Source organism: Cyprinodon tularosa, unplaced genomic scaffold (genome assembly GCF_016077235.1).
Source record: "Cyprinodon tularosa strain WSP-4 unplaced genomic scaffold, ASM1607723v1 ctg177, whole genome shotgun sequence".
In the NCBI taxonomy this organism is placed as follows: Eukaryota; Metazoa; Chordata; class Actinopteri; order Cyprinodontiformes; family Cyprinodontidae; genus Cyprinodon; species Cyprinodon tularosa.
In genome coordinates, this window is record NW_024038589.1 from 945,380 (window position 1) to 967,124 (window position 21,745).

At 35.1% G+C, this 21,745-nt stretch overlaps 1 protein-coding gene across 6 annotated transcripts in view; it reads right to left on the bottom strand.

The window, feature by feature from the left end:
* Window positions 1-21,745, bottom strand: part of ano2b (anoctamin 2b) — a 132,088-nt gene that overhangs the window by 16,424 nt on the left and 93,919 nt on the right. For all 6 annotated transcript variants that reach the window (XM_038281954.1, XM_038281959.1, XM_038281958.1 and 3 more), the window contains 4 exons: window positions 18,433-18,575; window positions 10,117-10,269; window positions 4,283-4,335; window positions 372-550 (listed from right to left, as the gene is read on the bottom strand). In XM_038281954.1, coding sequence (XP_038137882.1) covers window positions 372-550; window positions 4,283-4,335; window positions 10,117-10,269; window positions 18,433-18,575 — 528 coding nt within the window. The remainder of the gene's footprint in view (window positions 1-371; window positions 551-4,282; window positions 4,336-10,116; window positions 10,270-18,432; window positions 18,576-21,745) is intronic.

The window sequence follows — 21,745 nt, forward strand, 5'->3', positions numbered from 1 at the left end:
ATAAAGTGATTTTACTCACAGATCAATAGTTAACAACATATATGAGAAAAACTGACCATTAATAACAATCAGGTTACAAACAGGGCTGGAGTCCCTGAAGTTGAAGTCTCTTTCCATCTGAGCAGCTTATTACTGCCACCTATAGGTCTGGAGTGAGAAGGTCAGTGTCTTAATCTCTTTAAATATAATCTGATCAAAACTGAGTGCCTCTGCAATTTGAAGACTGTGTTCTGTTAAATTCTGGTTCTATTCAAAATTCAATTAATTATCCATTAGTCATTTTCAGAAGAAATACATGTTAAAGGTTAATATTCAGGTTATTTGCCTTTAACTAAAAGATAAAAATAATGGTTCACGGGTGCGGTTCCTACCGGCAGACAGTAACGTCTCCATGATCAGAGCTATGTGGCGCTGTCCCAGGTCTAAAATTGGAAACGTTGAAAAAGGAGAGCGTGTGGTCGATGAATCCGTGCATGGTGCCTGACGGGCTGTACATGTACTGGTAGACGAGCCGAGGAATGAAGTCGGATGTGAAGGAGATCACAAAGGCCTACAGAAAAAAAGAAAAAACACACGACAGAATGAGACCAGAACAGGATTCTGACAATTCCAACAATGTGGATAAAGCCACCGACAGCTAAGTATAATAAATTGTACAAATCCTCATGGAACATGTCCCATATAACAGTCAGAAGCATATGTCTTGGTTATGTTTTATTTGTCATATTGCTCAAAAATGTGGTAAATGCCAAAAAAGCAAGTATCGACAAATTAGTTTAATTTCCTTAACAAAAATGCTATTAGGCTAAATAATAAAGTGGGATATCATTAAACAACTAATAATTTTTTTGTTGAGAAAGTTTTCAAAAACACTTCAAAAATATAAACACTGTGTCTGTAGTAATATTAGAAATAAGGTACAAAACACTGAATAAAAGTTTTCCTCCAGGAGTTCAGAATTCTTTTACAGGAATCCGTGATTAGTCGTAACAAACATCTTTAGCTGAGGAAAGATTTATTTTTTTCATGTAAATGTAACACAGCAACAATGCTGTAAGCTGTTTAGTTTGAATAAATTTCAATAAAATGTTGTCAAACAGTTGTCGCATTGCATGTATTCAGGGTAAATGGCGCATTCTAGCTCCTGTAGTAAATGGCCGACTTCATCTTATATCAGAGATCTGATTGTTCCTTATGTTCCTAACAGAGCACTTCGCTCTCAATCTGCAGGTTTACTAGTGGTTCCTACAATTTCTAAACGTAGAATGGGAGGCAGATCTTTTAGTTATCAGGCTCCTCTCCTGTGGAACCAACTACCAGTTTTAGTCCGTGAGGCAGACACCCTGTCTACTTTAAGGCTAGGCTTAAAACTTTCCTTTTTGATAAAGCTTATAGTTAGAGTGGCTTAGGTTATCCTGAGCTATCTCTATAATTATGCTGCTATAGACTTCGACTGTTGGAGGACATAGGGACCCCTTTTTCATTATTCTGCTTCATTCTATCTCCATTCTCCCACTGCAGAATTTCTTAGTTCAGTTTCTAACGTTATGCTCTCTCTGCTTTTTCTCATAGTAGCCTCATCTCTTCCTGTTTGGCTGTGACACCATATTGGAGAAAAATATCAGCTGTGCTGGTGCCATCAACACCTTTGTTTATAGATGTTGGAGCTTGGCCTGTTTTTCAGTGTAGTCCTGTTTCTCTGACTGTGACTGACTGGATGTAATGTCTTCATTTTCTGACATAGAAACTGGCTCGGAGCTTGTCTGCTTGGCTGTGTGTTTCCTGGACGGGGCCGTCTGTGGACCTAGCTTATAGTTGACTTTTGTATCTCTGCCTCTGTCTCCTTGAACCCCAGTCGGCCTCAGCAGATGGTCGCTCACACTGAGCCTGGTTCTGCTGGAGGTTACTTCCTGTTAAAAGGGATTTTTCCCATTCATTCCAATGAGTCAAAGCAATCAACTCGTTTTCCTTAGATAGAAAAATTTTGAATCTATTGCTGAGTTCGAATTCATTGGATGCATCCTCCGAAGGCCAGATTCATAGTCCGATTACGTCATAGCACAGTGCAGAGGTCTGTTCGTTATGCGCTGGACAAATGCATCCTTGTTTTTGCCCGTTTTGGTGTATCCTACGTAGCCTTGTATATCCCATGATTCATTGCGAGTCCAAGCAAGTAGACTGCTCCCTGATCAGAGGAAAAAGGTATTTGGCTGTGTTTGGCTGATATTTAAGGACAGATTCAAATATATCTGCAGTGTTGGGGAAGAATGACCGTATAAGATGGAGCTGTTGAAGATCTTCAAAAATGTTATTAACACCAAAACAGCAGTGAGAGGTTTGCTATTCATTCTTTTCCTGTTTGGTGTGTCAATTGTCATGGTTGTTAGGCGACAGAGCGTACACCGGTAAAAGCAGCAGAAGGCTGGACCTGTTTGAGTCCACTGCCAAAACTCTTTTTACTCTGTAGGTTCCAGTCCAGTAGGACCTAACCACGTCATTAACCCAGCATATATTACACAGGTGTCCTCCATGGGTGAAACAATCTGTGTGTATGTTTGTATTCCTACAGACAGCTGAGTCTGAGGAAAAGATAGGCATGTAAAAGCCTTAGCTTCATTCCTTTTTTGGTAAATAACTGGTTTGCTTAATAGCGTTTCATTTCCTAAGGTTTTTTAAGCTGTAAATTAAAAAAATATAACTAAATATAACTTATCTACGTTTTCTTGTTTGAACTGGATTGTTTCAATATGAAGCCCTTTTAATGTCTTGACGATGGTCGTGACGGATTGCCTCTGCTTTCTTCTTTTGGCGCCAAAACAGTCCGGTGTAACAGAACTTAATGAAGATCTATGAAGGCGAAATGATTCCTCCATGTTGGGAAGGTCGTCTGGATCCAATCATTTCAAGATAATTAGTTCATTCAATTGTATGATGACAAGCTGACAGCGCTAAACTGAAAAATCCCAGGTTCTTTGTAGATGAAGTTTACTTGCTCTCCCTGTGGATACATTGGCTGTTTTTCATGTCCAATCTTCTCTTCCATCTCTCCATAGAACATAACTTCATTTCCTTTGTTTTTAAACTTGTCAGAAATCTCTTGAGTATTAAAAGTAAACAGAGGGATTTGATTGGCTGCCTTCCTGAAGACGGATCAAAAAGGAAACTTTTCTGAATCCACTGATCCCTATCTGACAAATTTGCATTTCTGAACGGTTTTGTCAGAGCACATCTTAAATGACCAAAACAAGACAAAGGGGGTTTTAACTTCAGGGAACCATGTGGTGATAAGACAGAGCTCCACTTTAAGGTAGAAAAGGTGACTTTAAAACCAGGTAGGGCATCTTTGTCTTTTGTTATCCTTGAAGCTAAATAATTCAAAATTATCTTTTAATTACTTTAAACTTTCAGCATTAGCCACTCTTAGCTTAACTTGGTCAACCACATGATTAAAGGTTTCAACTTCATTTTAAAATCCCAAATAGACAAATGGAAGGCTAGTGGATTCTGCTTTTTGAAAATGCATGAAAAATGCATCTTAATTTCAACATCTATATTTATCAGAAAGGAAAAGAGCTTTTTAGATGAAGTGTCAACACCATGAGGTGCATGAGCAATAATCTATACATGGATCCATGTTTGAAAACAGCAAAAAGTATGGAGAGAATTATGACCCATTTTACTGGCAAGCAAGAAAGACATTTTTAAATAAAAAAAATTAAAACAATCCAATCCAAAATGAAAGATTTTAAGAATAACTTTGCTGTTTTTCTTTTATTTATTTTTTTGTAATATTATCTTTTTCGTTTTATTTAATTTAATTAAATTTATTGTTTTTTTTTTTGTTTACAGATTTTGAATTTTCAAATAACAACTTGGCTTAAAAATATATAATCTATACAAATTTTTTTTGAAAAAGTAAGATTAGAAAACTACAATGTGAAACAATTTGAAAAAAGAAAAATATCTGAGAAAAGTTTTGCGAAAAACCCAAAAGAAATCTTACACAAAACATTTTAATAGAAGTTTTTAGTTCTGGATCACATTTTCTTTTACAAAACTTGTTCTTTACTTACAACAATAATGGAACAAAATTCACTCTATAACCTCCCAAATTCTTCTTATTCAATCAATTTGAACTGAACATAGAGATCAGATGCCCTGAAATTCTAGCAAACGAATGTGAGCTGAATGCTAACAACATGAAGCAGATGATAGGAAGGAGATTTTCTGAAGCCAAAAGGTCTTCAACATATTTTAACAGCTGCATCGTGTTCATACTTACATTTATTATGACGGACAGTTTGCCCATTCCACTCAAAATGTTGTACCATATGCCTATAAGAGAGAGAAAAGCAGTCAAAGACCATCATCGGTGTCATTTAGGCTCCTTTTAATCAGGTCAAATTATTATCTTGATTTCTCTGCCTGCAGGCAGACTGTGTGTCCTCAAGTTGGAAAGAAATATCCCACATTTTGGGCTTAAGTGGGATTGTGTGAAGTATTAATGAGAAGTAAGTAGGTCAGCTGGTCTCGCAGGGGTTTTAATGGACAAGCTGAGGTTTTGTCACAGTTGTGGAATTGGGGCAAAGCCAAAATGATTATGCAAAAATTCAGAATTTTTTTAAGATTTACTTCGCTGAAACATTTGAGGCGTGAAAGAGCTTCTGTTTGAAGAATGACCATACACTGAATTAAATATAGGACTAGACTTGGACTTTAACTGTGATATTCTGACATATATACACAATTTTACCTCAATTATACCATCATAGCTTTGGTTGTATGTTTGTTATCCTTGTCCTGCTGGATGGCGAACCTCTGACCCAGACTTAATGTTTGGGTCTTCTAACAGGTTCTCTTCCAAAGTTATCCCATATTTAGCTCCATCCACCAGCGTTATCCACCCTTTCTCTTTTTATCTGGTCGTAGGATGTTCCAGGTTTGATTTATAAGGAGAAAACTTAACCTGTCATGTGTGTTTTTAGTTTAGTTTTTTTTTTTGTTCTTCTCAGTCAGATGTGATCATTTTTCACCAACCTAAAGCTGCGGCTAAAGCATTAGGGAGTGAATTAAATTTTTTTTTTTTATGACAATAAAGAAATGCAATCCAGAAATTAGTATTCTTAATTAAGAACGTTTTTTTACAATTTTTAAAATATTTTATTATATATATCATTTTTTTTTTCAAATTTTACAGTTTAAAATTGTCTCTTTTTTTTTCTTTAAAGTTTTTACAAGTTGCATTATTTTCAAATTGTGTTTCAGCGATCACATTTTCTTTACTTCATGCCCAGTACAAACCCTCGCACTTAAACAATACATGTTGTTGCTAATGTCTAGCAGACCAATAGAAATGCGTCTTTGTGTCTCACTTAAGATAAAAACCGCCCACAGAGGTGAAGAGAAAGCAATATTGAAAATGGAATTTGAAAAAAATGTAATTAGTAAAATTCAATCTGATATTTCGAAAAAATATATACCGGTATATATGAAATTTGAAAATAAAGTATGAAAAATAAATTTGAAAAAATATCTGAGACATTATCATTTTTTTTTTTTTTTTTTAGGAAAACATTTTACAAAGTTCCATATCTGGATGGCATGATTTTCAAATTCACAATTCCAAAATGTGTTTCATTACTTGCAACAATAGTGGGACAAGAATCATTCCATCCATTTTGCCCCTTCAAATTGTTCCTCATGAGTTGTATGGACCTAAGCAGTGAAAAACAGGCTGCTGAGTTTTGCTGGAAAAAAAAAAAAGATTGACAATCTTTTTTTTCATGAGATTTCGGAGATTGACATCTAATTGTATTTCTTTACTTTGTGTGGAACAGAATTTTATTTTTATTTGCTCAGACTGAAACAAAACGCTTACTGCTTTACCCATTAAATGAAAAAAAAAAAATCAACAGGAAAAGTTAGCATACCTAACCAAGACAGTATTTTTATTGCAATAATCATTTCTAGCCATCTTCTACAGAAGAGGATTAGGGCCACTGAAAAAAAAGTTAACCGATTTTTAAATTTGACTTCAGTTTAATATGGGAATTTTGACTTTAATCTCAGAATTCTGACTTAATCTCAAAATTATGACTTTAATCTCAGAATTCTGACTTTTTTCCTCAGAATTTCGACTTTAATCTCAGAAATCTGACTTTAATCTTAGAATTCTGACTTTTTTCCTCAGAATTCTGACTTTTTTCCTCAGAATTCTGATTTTTTTCCCTCAGAATTCTGACTTTAATCTCAGAATTTTGACTTTAATCTTAGAATTCTGACTTTTTTCCTCAGAATTCTGAATTTAATCTCAGAATTCTGACTTAATCTCAAAATTATGACTTTAATCTCAGAATTCTGACTTTATTCCTCAGAATTTTGACTTTAATCTCAGAAATCTGACTTTAATCCGAGAATTCTGACTTTTTTTCCTCAGAATTCTGACTTTAATCTCAGAATTCTGACTTAATCTCAAAATTATGACTTTAATCTCAGAATTCTGACTTTTTTCCTCAGAATTTTGACTTTAATCTCAGAAATCTGACTTTAATCTTAGAATTCTGACTTTTTTCCCTCAGAATTCTGACTTTATTCTCAGAATTTGACTTTAATCTTAGAATTCTGACTTTTTTCCTCAGAATTCTGACTTTAATCTTAGAATTCTGATTTTTTTTCCCTCAGAATTCTGACTTTAATCTCAGAATTTTGACTTTAATCTTAGAATTCTGACTTTTTTCCTCAGAATTCTGACTTTAATCTTAGAATTCTGATTTTTTCCCTCAGAATTCTGACTTTAATCTCAGAATTTTGACTTTAATCTTAGAATTCTGACTTTTTTCCTCAGAATTCTGACTTTAATCAAAGAATTCTGACTTAATCTCAAAATTATGACTTTAATCTCAGAATTCTGACTTTTTTCCTCAGAATTTTGACTTTAATCTCAGAAATCTGACTTTAATCTGAGAATTCTGACTTTTTTTCCTCAGAATTCTGACTTTAATCTCAGAATTCTGACTTAATCTCAAAATTATGACTTTTTTCCTCAGAATTCTGACTTTAATCTTAGAATTCTGATTTTTTTTCCCTCAGAATTCTGACTTTAATCTCAGAATTTTGACTTTAATCTTAGAATTCTGACTTTTTTCCTCAGAATTCTGACTTTAATCTTAGAATTCTGATTTTTTCCCTCAGAATTCTGACTTTAATCTCAGAATTTTGACTTTAATCTTAGAATTCTGACTTTTTTCCTCAGAATTCTGACTTTAATCAAAGAATTCTGACTTAATCTCAAAATTATGACTTTAATCTCAGAATTCTGACTTTTTTCCTCAGAATTTTGACTTTAATCTCAGAAATCTGACTTTAATCTGAGAATTCTGACTTTTTTTCCTCAGAATTCTGACTTTAATCTCAGAATTCTGACTTAATCTCAAAATTATGACTTTTTTCCTCAGAATTCTGACTTTAATCTTAGAATTCTGATTTTTTTTCCCTCAGAATTCTGACTTTAATCTCAGAATTTTGACTTTAATCTTAGAATTCTGACTTTTTTCCTCAGAATTCTGACTTTAATCTTAGAATTCTGATTTTTTCCCTCAGAATTCTGACTTTAATCTCAGAATTTTGACTTTAATCTTAGAATTCTGACTTTTTTCCTCAGAATTCTGACTTTAATCAAAGAATTCTGACTTAATCTCAAAATTATGACTTTAATCTCAGAATTCTGACTTTTTTCCTCAGAATTTTGACTTTAATCTCAGAAATCTGACTTTAATCTGAGAATTCTGACTTTTTTTCCTCAGAATTCTGACTTTAATCTCAGAATTTTGACTTTAATCTTAGAATTCTGACTTTTTTCCTCAGAATTCTGACTTTAATCTTAGAATTCTGATTTTTTCCCTCAGAATTCTGACTTTAATCTCAGAATTTTGACTTTAATCTTAGAATTCTGACTTTTTTCCTCAGAATTCTGACTTTAATCAAAGAATTCTGACTTAATCTCAAAATTATGACTTTAATCTCAGAATTCTGACTTTTTTCCTCAGAATTTTGACTTTAATCTCAGAAATCTGACTTTAATCTGAGAATTCTGACTTTTTTTCCTCAGAATTCTGACTTTAATCTCAGAATTCTGACTTAATCTCAAAATTATGACTTTTTTCCTCAGAATTCTGACTTTAATCTTAGAATTCTGATTTTTTTTCCCTCAGAATTCTGACTTTAATCTCAGAATTTTGACTTTAATCTTAGAATTCTGACTTTTTTCCTCAGAATTCTGACTTTAATCTTAGAATTCTGATTTTTTCCCTCAGAATTCTGACTTTAATCTCAGAATTTTGACTTTAATCTTAGAATTCTGACTTTTTTCCTCAGAATTCTGACTTTAATCAAAGAATTCTGACTTAATCTCAAAATTATGACTTTAATCTCAGAATTCTGACTTTTTTCCTCAGAATTTTGACTTTAATCTCAGAAATCTGACTTTAATCTGAGAATTCTGACTTTTTTTCCTCAGAATTCTGACTTTAATCTCAGAATTCTGACTTAATCTCAAAATTATGACTTTTTTCCTCAGAATTCTGACTTTAATCTTAGAATTCTGATTTTTTTTCCCTCAGAATTCTGACTTTAATCTCAGAATTTTGACTTTAATCTTAGAATTCTGACTTTTTTCCTCAGAATTCTGACTTTAATCTTAGAATTCTGATTTTTTCCCTCAGAATTCTGACTTTAATCTCAGAATTTTGACTTTAATCTTAGAATTCTGACTTTTTTCCTCAGAATTCTGACTTTAATCAAAGAATTCTGACTTAATCTCAAAATTATGACTTTAATCTCAGAATTCTGACTTTTTTCCTCAGAATTTTGACTTTAATCTCAGAAATCTGACTTTAATCTGAGAATTCTGACTTTTTTTCCTCAGAATTCTGACTTTAATCTCAGAATTCTGACTTAATCTCAAAATTATGACTTTAATCTCAGAATTCTGACTTTTTTCCTCAGAATTTTGACTTTAATCTCAGAAATCTGACTTTAATCTGAGAATTCTGACTTTTTTTCCTCAGAATTTTGACTTTAATCTCAGAAATCTGACTTTAATCTGAGAATTCTGACTTTTTTTCCTCAGAATTCTGACTTTAATCTCAGAATTCTGACTTAATCTCAAAATTATGACTTTAATCTCAGAATTCTGACTTTTTTCCTCAGAATTCTGACTTTAATCTCAGAATTTTGACTTTAATCTTAGAATTCTGACTTTTTTTCTCAGAATTCTGACTTTAATCTTATAATTCTGACTTTAATCTCAGAATTCTGACTTTAATCTCAGAATTCTGACTTTTTTTCCTCAGAATTCTGACTTAAACCTCAGAATTTTGACTTTGATCTCAGAATTTTGGATCCTAATGTAGATGGGCACCATGAAGGAAGAGATGTGGGAGCACTCAGCTTCACTGATGAAGATGTGAGTTGTTTGAGAGGGCCCGCAACACATTGGTGGAAAATGACGGAATTAGGCGACTTTTTACATGCCTGAGAGGTCCCCAGTGATGCTATTTCATTAATGGAGGAGCAGAAGGTGATTAAAACAAGAAACCTAGTTTAGTCTCTAAACCAGACGTGACTACAGTAAGTCTTGATGCTAAAATGTTTGTCAGAATTCTGAGATTAAAGTCTCAGACGTCTCTGAGATAAATCTCCCCCCTACTCACTAGTGGCATAGAGCCTATTTTAACATCTGGACTTAGCTGTCGACTTTCATCATTCTTTGATGGATTTATTGTTCAATGTCATCGTTGTGTTGCGATGTCCAGTTTTTCCATGAGCACAGATACATTTAGTTTTTTTTTTATCAATAATCTGCACACATTTCAATTTTGGACTTGTCTGTCCAAAGACGATCATTGGAGACATCCTTATGATGCTGCCCTTCTTTTCTATTTGTTTTTTTGTTTTAAATGCTTCATCCCTACAGAGCTACAATAAATTACATTTTACAGTTTGTGGAGACATCTTGATTTCTGTTTTGAGCATGAACCTGTTTGGACTAGCAGAGGTGGGCATATAGGAGTTTATTTTAAATCATTGGATTAAATCATCCAGGTTTAATTAGCTCACCGATGTCTTTAGCACGCGCGGCGACTGGCCTGCGCAGCTCTGTGACAAACTTCTTGGCGTCCAGCCGGATCTCTATGACGTTGTTCAACAGGGCGAAGAGAGGAGCCAGTGGGAAAGACGCCACGAAGAGAGAGACGAAACCGAACTGGATTACTGTGGAGACATACATAAAAAAAACATGATTTTTGACTTCTAAAACCAACAGTCCATCAATGCTTTTCTTATTTTTTTAGCAAAGGAAAATAATGAAGGGTTGCAACTACTTTTTCATATAACTGCTCTACATTACACAAAGAGAAGAGGGTCAGAGTCAAAGTGCAGCCCTGTCCCTAAAAATGGCTGAGTACTGCTGATCAGAAGGCTGAAAGAGCTTTTCTCCCAGTTGCGCAGAGGATCAATGTTTGGAAGTTACCAAACAGCTTAGACACATAAATACTAGTACTAGCAGTTTCATTTGAAACAGATGGATGTAAACGACTCTCTATGCGCATCTTGGACATTTTTTGCATGAAGATTCAGCACCATGAGGCCCCAGTATGTCACAACCATAATCCCATGCTCCTCTTTGCTTTCTTGCTTTTTATCCAGTAGATTCTCTGCTGCTCACATGGGACCGGTTCCTGAACCTCATGTCAACTTTTGTCACTATAAGAGTAAAACCAACCTGATAAAGTAAACTGTCTGTGATTGCCTAATTTTCAGGAAATCCTCTTCAGACAGTACCGTTTTCTTCCTGGTTGTGGCTAGTAATTTTATGTTATGTTCAGACTGCAAGCAGGAAGAGCAGAAAAAATGTGCATGTGATTTCCCTTTTAATGCTTGTACAAGTTTAGTTCTGATGCACGGCTGAAGCATCTGCTGCTCTCGCTGCACGGTCATAAGTTGGGTCTAATGCCTGTTGGGCGGAGCTTCCCTATCCTTTCTTAAGGCTGATTTGTACTCAGAAACCAGGCGGTCTGCGTGTTTGTCGCAGTGATCATAAATGTGCCTTCCCCAGTGCAGACACTCTGCCGCGCCTTTGCAAAACTGTAGGTGACCGCAGACAGTGGCACAGATAGGAGGCCTCTGATTGGTCAAATCTACATCCGCTCTACACTATGCGTATTTCCTGTTTGGTACCTTACCGGCTTGTTTTGTCTGTATGACCGCCATTGTGGAAAACGACTCGTGAAATTGGACCAGCTAGAAGAGCGAGGTGCACAAGAACGCTGGGACCCTTTTTCCACTTGGAACCCCGCTCTTTTTGCCCTCATGTCCTTCCGCTGTCGCACAAACCTTCCCCTACTTCCTCACTGCCTCGGCCGTATCTAGACCCACAGCTTGTTCGTGATCGTCCCTCTTGCGTTGTGGTGTGGAATAACATAGCACAGACCACGCTTCAATATTGGGCATAAATCAAAAATATGTGCAACAAGCTCACTGCAACACACTGCTGCAGGAGGATAACCAGCCCTTTATCCTGTAACAATAGCAGCTATATTTTCTCCGATTAGTGGATAGTGTAAAGTGTCTCACTTAAGAGAAAAATCGCCCCCAGAAGTGTGGAAAATAATTTTATTTTTATACGCTCAGAATGAAACGAAACTTACTTTTCTTTAAAGACAACACAGTTTGTGATTTATAAAAACCATTCAGCTGTTTCTAAGAACGACTCAAAACAAGGTGTTTAATTTTCCAAAGAACTAAACTAAATTGCTTGCCATATATTTTTCCTGTTAACATCCGTAGTATGGTAGAACATCTTGTCTAGTGAGCTGAGTGCATCACTACACCCTTATTACTTCTTCTGTTTTTAGCAGAGCCCATCAAACAAAGACGATGGGATTGTTCAACTACCGCAAGAATAATCCAGTTTAGTTTGAGTAGGTGAAGTTCGTATAAAGTTTACATTTCAAGCACATCAATTCAGGTAGTCTTTCAAGCAAGTGAATAATTTTTTTCCCCAAATGGAAAACAAAAACACCAATCCCAAAACAGCAAGATAAATTTCATTAAATGACATTAGCATGTTTAGGAGCGAAGCCAGCAGTGAATTGCTTTGTTTTTTATTTCTTAATTATTGAGTGCTGCCCCCAGAGGAATAGCCTCCTGGGTGAAGAGCCACATAAGCTTTAATAAAAACAACAAACGTAAATATTAGGTGGTAAATTCTACTAAGTTTCAAGAGTAGAATCAATATAATAAAATAATTAGCATCTGTTTAGCTAGCCAAAGGAGAGGAACAGCTGATGAAGGAGAACGGTGTGCAGCCATTCCTCTCAGGTTGATTAATGATCAGTTCACCTCCATCTTAAGAATGTGAAAAAGGAAACCGCAGTCAGCCCGCCCGGGCCTGATACATTGCTCTGATCAGAGCGGTGGAACCTAAGCAGTGTGGGAACAGGGACTTCCAGCCAGCCTGAGACTGATGGCTTCACCTCGGGACACCATGCTGAGACAAAGAGCGCCCAGGAAGAGAATACGGCAGCAGCGGCGGCGAGCGCTAGAGGGCAGGCTCAGGGTAACCTCTCAGTCTACCTGAGCCGAGGTCGACGGGTCCGGCCCAGCCGCACAAAGGCAGCACAGGAACAGACAGGCCCCACATATAAAACCCCAGCTCCTGCAAACAGGCTCACTCCACTCATCAATGTGTGTGTGTGTGTTTTCCATGTAGGATGCAGACATTTCTGACATTCTGTGCTGCACCCTGAGGCGCTTTTCCTCCCACTTCTCCTGTGTCACACAAAATCTTCTTTTTCAACACATAAAAAAGACGTTTCAAGCTGTAAAAAGTTGGAATGTAATTAAAATACTTTAAAAAGTTGATTAATTCTTCCACAAATAAAGGGGTGAAACACTGCTTTGATTTCTGAGTTTTGCACAGAAGTCTGAGGGTTGCCTAGAAACCTCAGGGGGAAAAAATATTTTCTTTTAAAGTCTTTTCCAATTAAATCACATTTTTTTAGTCTTGCAATTAGAGATAAAATGATTCATCGGCCAGCCTATATTTTTGGTCGATATAAGCGTTTTTTCTTTTATTGTCTTCAGCCGATATGTGCATTTTCATGTGTGCAGTGGTTCCCCCTAGGGGGGACACTGTGTAACTGCAGAGGACGTAGAAATTAAGTGAGTAAGTTATCCATTTTAAGAGTTTTTATTTTTACTTATTTATGTATTGATCTGAATTAAAATAAGGGCACTTTAAAGGTTTTAGTTTTAGCAATTTAAAGTGGATCGTATTACTACAATGCTGTTGACTTTTGATTGTTCAACTGTTTTTTTCTAACAAAAATAGGTGTGTGGAAATCACTGAATTAGTGCGTTTATCAGCCATGCCTTAAGATTCAGTAATCATGTGTTGCCATTTCCTCCATTTGCTATGAACTGTTAATGTTTAATTTGTTAATAAATGTTTGTTTTTTTGTTTTAATTGAGACTTCTGTAAAAAAAAATGTTGTGTCATTATTATCATGTAATCAGAGAAGGAGAAAGCAATAAAAATCTGCCCAAAAATGTTGGCATCAGTGAGATTGATGTCAAAATAAACTGTATCGACATCAGCTTTAAAGTCGTAGGGAAATCATATTTAAAAGTGAAATAATTTTGGCTTAAACATGTATATAAATCGACTCTTTATCAGACCATATTGTCCCATAATTTAGAAAATGTGATAACATCTGTGTTATTTTTTTTCATTATTTTATGCAGGCCAGTTAGTTATACGTCAGCTTGTACACCTAAATTTGGCCAATCATATATCAACGGTCATCTGTCAATCACATTTTTTCAGTCATAGCATCTTGATTCATATGTCCCAGCTAATATACGCAATGGTTGAAATAAGAATCATTTCCTTTCCTATTGAGTTCCGTCCCAGTGTTCACGGGGATGGACGTCTGTGTCTTCAGCAGGCGTAGAGCTAACAGAACTGGCAGCGTTGCGAGGCAAGGGCTCAAACATGTACGGCTGGAAGCCTTCTACACCAAACCAAGCTTCTGCCGCCCTGGCGTTCTCTTCCACAACATCTTCGTCCCGCTTTCCTCCTCTAAATAAAAAATGTACGAGGGAGGAGACTCATCCATGACCTCCGACACTAAACTCTCCTCCTCTTGCATGTTTCCGCTGTCCATTGCTAGGCAGTTGCTAACTACCTAGCAAGATGCTTCCAACAAACTGGCCACAATCAGACTTGCTTGCGAACCTTCCACCACAACAATCCCGCCCCCTTGATAAACGACCAATCACATTCCCTTTATTCACTCATGTAAAGTCATGCACCACTCAGGAGAATTCGGAAATGCAACGGTTGGAACAGCCGTTTCCCTACGACTTTAATAAACTGTTATCAGTCCATCTCTGCTTTTAATTTTATGGGGAAATCTGTCCTTCTTTTTTCTTTTTTCTTTTTTTACAGTGTCCTGTCTGGCAATGTGGCAATAAAAATAATTGTCTTGATGCCAAAAAGAGCCCAACAGATTTTACTTTCACAAGTGTAGCAGTATGGCAGTTGCCATATAGCTCCACTTGTTTCATGCATATAAATTGCTTTATTATAATTATGCAGGGAGTTTTATAGTTTATATGGACACTGCAATGTAAGTAGGGCAGAAAAACAGAAGAAGAAAAGGAAAAAAGAAAAGATGAAAGAAAGAAGAGACAGAAAGGAGACAATGACAAAACATTTTCAGTCTGCTTATCACCTGTAACGAGTCCTTCTTTTTTAGAATTCCAGATAAGTTAACCCTTTATCCAGTTGATGTTCTGTTTTAATTTTTTTTTATTTTACTTTTTTTCTAAAACAAAAAATAAATAAAAAACAACAGATACCTTATATTGAGTCACAATGCAAAGTAAAAATGTATTTCATATTACTGTGTATTTAGGATTTTGTAGAGCTGAGGTTTGTGTCCCACCTGCTGTACAGCCAGCCAGCTCCCCTACAAGGATGAGGCCAAACCCTCCAACATCCCTGAGCTCCACCCAATGCCAGGAGCCGGCATCCCATCCCAGAATCTGTTCCGTTTTACTGCCATCTTACCAAGGAAATATTTTAATTTATCCTGTCAAAATCAGTAAATAAAAGATTTTACAGCAAGTCTGTTGTTTTCCACAGAGCTTGTGTGCCTTTTGTAATATATTTACCATTAAACACTTTCTGTAGAGAAATATGAGTTAACTTAGTTAAATTATAATGTAAAGCCTCATGATTTGTCTTTTATCAGTATTAATATTAAAAAGTACATATAAAATAGTATCTAGCCTTTATTTTGACTAAAACTTTAGGCTTGTTTGTTATTTCTTTTTATTATTATTGCAAACAAATAACCCATATTGGCCATACAGCTTTGAAGAAAGAAAAAAGTAATCTAGAAATGTAACTTTAAAAGCTTTTATATGAAAAGAAAAAAGGTTTTGAGAGTTTTTTTCTGTTTTCTCAGATTTACATTTTTCTAATTTTTTTGTCCATATTTTTTTTGCAGTTTCTCTTTTTCTGACTGACTTTTAAGAATTTCATTCTTTTTAGATTGGGTTTTACAGAAATATATTAGAAAAAAACTCATCTGAACATATAAAATCTATTAAATCTGAAATGTGAATAAATAACAAATTGAATATGAAATAACAGTAAAAAAAAACAAAAAAACCCGTTTAAACAAAGAAGATCCATTTCTGGATTGCATTTTATATATATTTTTTTTTTCTTTTTACATGTCTATTTAAAAACATGTTTTTTGCAAACATAATGGAACAAAATGGACTGAATAATTTAATAGCGTCAGCAGCAATGTTTCACCCCAGGGCTCCTTGTAAATAAGGCCATGTTATAATTTATCAAAGTTTCAAAGCAATTGAGAAGCTCTAAGCTTAATAAAGTGAAGCTAAAACTCCTGCACAGCAACAGACTGAGAAGGTCATAGAGGAGACAAATACTTCTTCTCTTACTGTAACATGTTGTTACCTGTGAAGCCATCACTACCAAAGGAAGGTCAGCAATTTGGTAAATCATAAGATATGGACACTAGTTTAGCTTCTTTGCTTTTGTTCAAACAGTATTTGCACTTTGACACATTTCCTTCCTTCTGGCTTTAGTACTAAGACAGTTTTATAGCAGGTAAAAGCTGTATACTAGAAGTAATTCCTCCTATTGTTGAATTGAAAAATTCCCTTTTTAAAAGCACATTTTTTAGAGCATCAGGAAATCAGTTCAAGGTATTAAAGTCGTAGGGAAGCGGCCATTCCAACCATTGCATTTCTGAATTCTCCCAAGTGGTGCGCGACTTTACACCAGTGAATAAAGTGAATGTGATTGGGCGTTTATCAAGGGGGCGGGATTGTTGTAGCGGAAGGTTCGCAAGCAAGTTTGGTTGTGGCCGGGTTATCGGAAGCATCTTGCTAACCAGTTAGCAACTCAGTGCTAGTAGGTTCCCAATGGTGTAGAAGGCTTAAAGCCGTACATGTTTGAGCCCTTCTATAACTAACTGGCATGCATAAAATAATGGGGGGGGGGACGCAGATTTTCAGACAGGATTCAATTCAAAATGTCTGGATTAGCGCTGAGGTTTTTTTTTTTTATAACTTTTTTGGAATGACTATGACCTGGATGAATGAGAATCTTCATCAGCATGTTAGCCAATCCTCCTACTGTACTGTTGAAAGTGGATTGGCTACTTGTTTGTCAATCAAACATTTTGCCTATGTGCCGCCATGACGTTAAATACGTAGGCTCCACGCGTATCTCATAAGCTGTTTGGCTAGCGGACCGTCATTACGCTGCACCATGAAGAAATTATCCTACGCTGGAGGAGGGAGGAAGGATGAAAAGAAGGAGGGAGAATAGGGGAGGGAAGAAGGATGGAAGAAGAGATGGGAGGGAGGAATTCTTCGAAGGAAGGAAGGAAGGAAGGAAGGAAGGAAGGAAGGAAGGAAGGAAGGAAGGAAGGAAGGAAGGAAGGAAGGAAGGAAGGAAGGAAGGAAGGAAGGAAGTGTTCACCTTAACTTCATACATAATAAACATGTTTCTATTGATCTTTTAACTCCTAATTGTCTTTATTTTATTTCAATTTTCAAACCTCTATTAATAATAAAATGCTCTATAAATGAGTAAAGAAAGAAGGGCAACAAAATTAAATATCATTTCAATCTTAGCCCACGGGTGAGTTGTGCTGTTTTCAGAAGATGCTGAGGGCCCCCCATGAGGCCCCTGTGGGGCGGTGTAATTGCAGGGAGCCAGAAATTAAACTGACGTTAATAGTTTGAGTTTTTGTTTCATAATTTAGGGCTGCGGCTATTGATTATTCTTTAGAAACTGATTAATCTATTAATAAGTTTTTGATCAATCTATAAATTAAAAAAGAGAAATTAAGATTTTTGAATAAACAAACATTTGGAATACCCAAAAAAAAGCCTTTTATGAACTTTTTTGTTTTTAGAACTAAATATAAACCAACAATTTAATCTTTACTAAAAAAAAATTGTATGTAAAAATTGTATATAAATAGCTTGGATGCATTCAGCAGCTTGAAGCGTATCCATTTCTGCTCTCTCCATCAGCTGTTCACAGCTAATATTTGTTTACTTGTTTAAATTAAGACTTTTGTTCCGTTTAGAATCGGCCCAAAGTTCGGTGAGGCTGACGTGAAAGTAATCTGTATTGGCATCAACCTTAGAAATATATCAGTTGATCTCTACTCCATATGAGGGATTGATGAGAAATAAACAAGAACAATGCAAGCAACTGTTAACTGTTGTGAATTGGTCCCATACTGATAAAGTAATTTTAATTAGCATGTATCAGCATGACAGGCTGATACCAAAACATACTTTACCGTAATTTGAAACTTTAAAGTGGTTAGATCCTAATCTAGATCTGTCTAAAACCAAACTAAAGCTGCATAAAAAAAAAAAAAAAGTTAAATAAATGATCACTACCTAATTAAGATGAAGGGTATCTACTTCAAACAGCCAATAGACAAATCCATTAAGAGAGAATATATCTGCTATGGTCCTGCCTGTGCCTGACATGGATTTATTGGAAAGCAACAGTATCTCTAAATAAGGTTCTTTCAGGGTTAAATGTTCATCACTGTTTTTTCTTATCTTCACCATTTGATGGGTGGAAACTAAAACAATAAACGTCCATCAGTTTAAAAAAAGAGCAGATCCCATTCGAACAAATCCAGAACATCCTGGATCTATAAGCTGCTGTTTACGAGTGGAGGCCCCCGTCTGGATTATGCAACAGCTCTTTGTGAAGTTCTGGGAAACCCAATTAAAAAGATTGCTGGTTGCTCGCTGTCCCCCAGGCTGTTTCCTGTCTGTGTGTGGATGCAGACTCACTCATCTCCATGTACTCTGGTGTGAGGCCTTCAAAAGGAGCCAAAGCGTAGTCCAGGTTCCACTGCAGGGGAGTTTTCTCCTCGTCCTTCTGCTTCTGCGTCGGCTCTTTCTCCTTCAGCGCGCGTATCAACTTCTTTAGCTTCCTGTTCAGATTTAGCAAAACAGAAAAAAAAAGTATATCTTTATTGATATATATCTTATTTATATATATATATATCTTTCTTCATATACTTAGCAAATAAGATAAAATACAAACATATATGTTTATGTATGTGTGTGTATGTATATATATATATATATATATATATATATATATATATATATATATATATATATATATATATATATATATATATATATATATATATATATATATATATATATATATATATATATAAATAATACCTGTCAGCAGTTATTTTGGTTAACTGTTTACGAACAACGTACTTTAATAAGCAGGGGGCTTTTATGTCTTTTAATGCTTATTATTTTATTTATATTAATATTATTTTATATTATATTAATATTAATATTATTGGAAGCGTTTCATTTTACTAAATTACCATATATTAAATTTTATCATTACTCTTATATAAATTTTCAAGTGCCATATATATTGACACACACATATATATATATATATATATCTCAAAGGTAGTGAGAAGTTTGTGTGTGTGTATATATGTGTATAGGTTACAGATTTAAGCTGTAATTCCTGCGATCTACAGTACTAAGAATTTTTGTCAAAAACTAATTCCAAATTGTTAAATAAATTCTATATAAGGTTATTTCATTAGATGGAATTTGTGCAGTTATAATTATAATATCTTTATATTTAGATCCATTGTTTAGATGGTAGCGAGCCACGGCTGATTACTTTCCCTTATTCTTTGAGCAGCCTTATTGCAAATTATTATAGAGTTTAAGTAACAGCAAAAAAAAACAAAAAAAACAAAACAAAGTGGAACAATTCTAATCAATTGGGACGATATTTCATGATTTTGTAAGATACGGACCACTCCTGAATACTCCACACAAACCACATTAAGAAGTTTTTTCCTGATGTGTTTTAGTCAGATTAAACCTGCCCAACAAGGCAAAGAGACGTTTAGACCCAAATTCAGAAACTTCAAACAGACTGAAAGGCACTAATACAGCTGTATCTTAGTTTTGGCTCTAGTAAACATTCCTGTGCTGCATGGGTCGTAAACAAGTTTATTTTCTGTGATCCATCGAAGGTTTGCTGCACTCTGTCATAATATATGTATCACAATAAAGTGTTTACAGCATCTAGGAGGTAAACATCTCCATGGAATCTAACAACCGGAGGCTAGCTGCTTCCAAAGACAAGTTAAGGCAGGAGATTGACTGATATCACACATGAAAACCTGAATCTGCAAAAGAATTAAGTGGAAAAATGGAGAAGGAGGGTTTATAGGAGTCATTATATTAGAGAGGATCGTGTGATGTGAACGGTGCTACGAGGTACAGATGTTTTCTCTGAATGTAAACAGTAATAATCCCTGAGCAAAGTCACATACTTCTGGCATTGTGTGCAGACTGTAAGGTGGGTTGGGTGTTTGCATGACTTTGAAACTTGCTGAACCTGTAACTGAAAGTATCCAGGTTTGTATAGTAGTTTTCTTCTCTCTTTATTGAGAGCTTTAAGTATTAGTTTTTGTTTATCTGTTTGGAGCTTTTCATTCTCGTTTTTTTTTCATGAATTTTGTGTTTAGGTTTTGCTATTTGGGTCTATTATTTTTGCTATTAGGGGTTTGCCATACTAGTTTAGGTCTTTTTTCCTTTTGTCAGGTGTTTTCTAGTCTTTTCCCATGCATATTTATGGAGTGAATTTTGTACAATCATTATTGCAAGAAAAAAAACACGTTTCAGAAAACATTTCTGTGTTTTTCATCAAAAAACTTTTTTTTTTTTAGCATTTAAACGCAGACAAAATTGCAATCCGGAATTTTTTTAAGGTTTTAAGAATAAATTAGTTGTTTTCCCAGATTTTGTTTTTTTAATCATTTGCTTTTATTTAGGCTTCATACTTATATTTTTTGTGTGTTTTTTCAAATGGAATTATTTTCAGATTGAGTTTTACCAATAACTTCGGCTTCCTTCTAGGGGCGGGCTTTCGTCAAAGGTCAAAGAAGTATTTCTGCTGGTCTGCTGGACGTTAACATTTTTAATGGTCAAGTGCAAGCATTTGTATTGGACTTAAAATGAAGAGAATATGATCTTTAACAGGCAATTTGAAAACAATCCAATTCATAAAACTCAATCTGAAATACAAATACAAAATGTAGAATCTGTTAATAAGAAATGTGAAAAAAATCCCATTTTGAAACAATAAAATTTCAATGTATAAAATCTGTCAAATCATTTAAAAATCATTATTATTCATAAATGATGAATAATAAATGTAGAAACTTAAAATGAATAATGCGCAACACAGAAAGAATTCGTCACAAAGATCTTTGATGACGAAAAGATGACGACTCATGGGTGTGAGTTTTCATTGACGAGACTAAATTAAACGTTAGTGGGGGGTCCGTCAAACGTTTAAAATGCATCATTGTGCTGTAATCTGTTAGACAAGCTAAGCAGTACCAGCCGTTTATGTTTGGTCATGCCTCCCACCTGGCGTGCAGCGGTGCAAGTTCTGCATGATCACAGATGGAACATGGAGATCCTGCAGCATTCCAGCTGGCTGGAATGATCCGGTACTGCACGCTCAACTCTGACAAACTTCCAGCTGTGCTTGTACAGAAATGTATCTTTGCACGGTTAATTTCAGACGCTGTGGTTTGCTCTCCACACTGATGATTCCTTTTCAGCAGTATGGCTCTTCCTGCTCTCGCTACTGATCATCTTCTGCCAAACGTAAAATAATCCTTTTGTCTCACTATCAAGATTTTATTTCTTCCAACTCGCAAGAGGTAATGCAAAACCTTTTTTAATTTCTACCGAATTATATCCAAAGTAAATATTTTATTGCATATTGTTTAGTTTTGAATAAAGAGCTGGTTGAAAAGGTACATAGATCTTTGAATATATTCACTCTCACAGTTCTAGTTTCAATCTATTTCAATATTTCAACATTGTAGTTAACATATTTTTGAAATTCTGGATTGTCGTGGCATTATAAGGGAATTATGTAGGTTCTCTCTGTGTTTTTTTTTATATCAGAACCCTGTGAATTTAAATCTACTTTGACCCCTGAGCAGTGTTAACCAAGGGGGAAATTTGTCCAAATTCAGCCGAAATTATGTGTTGAACTCCATCTGCTATTTTTACAACATTTTCAATA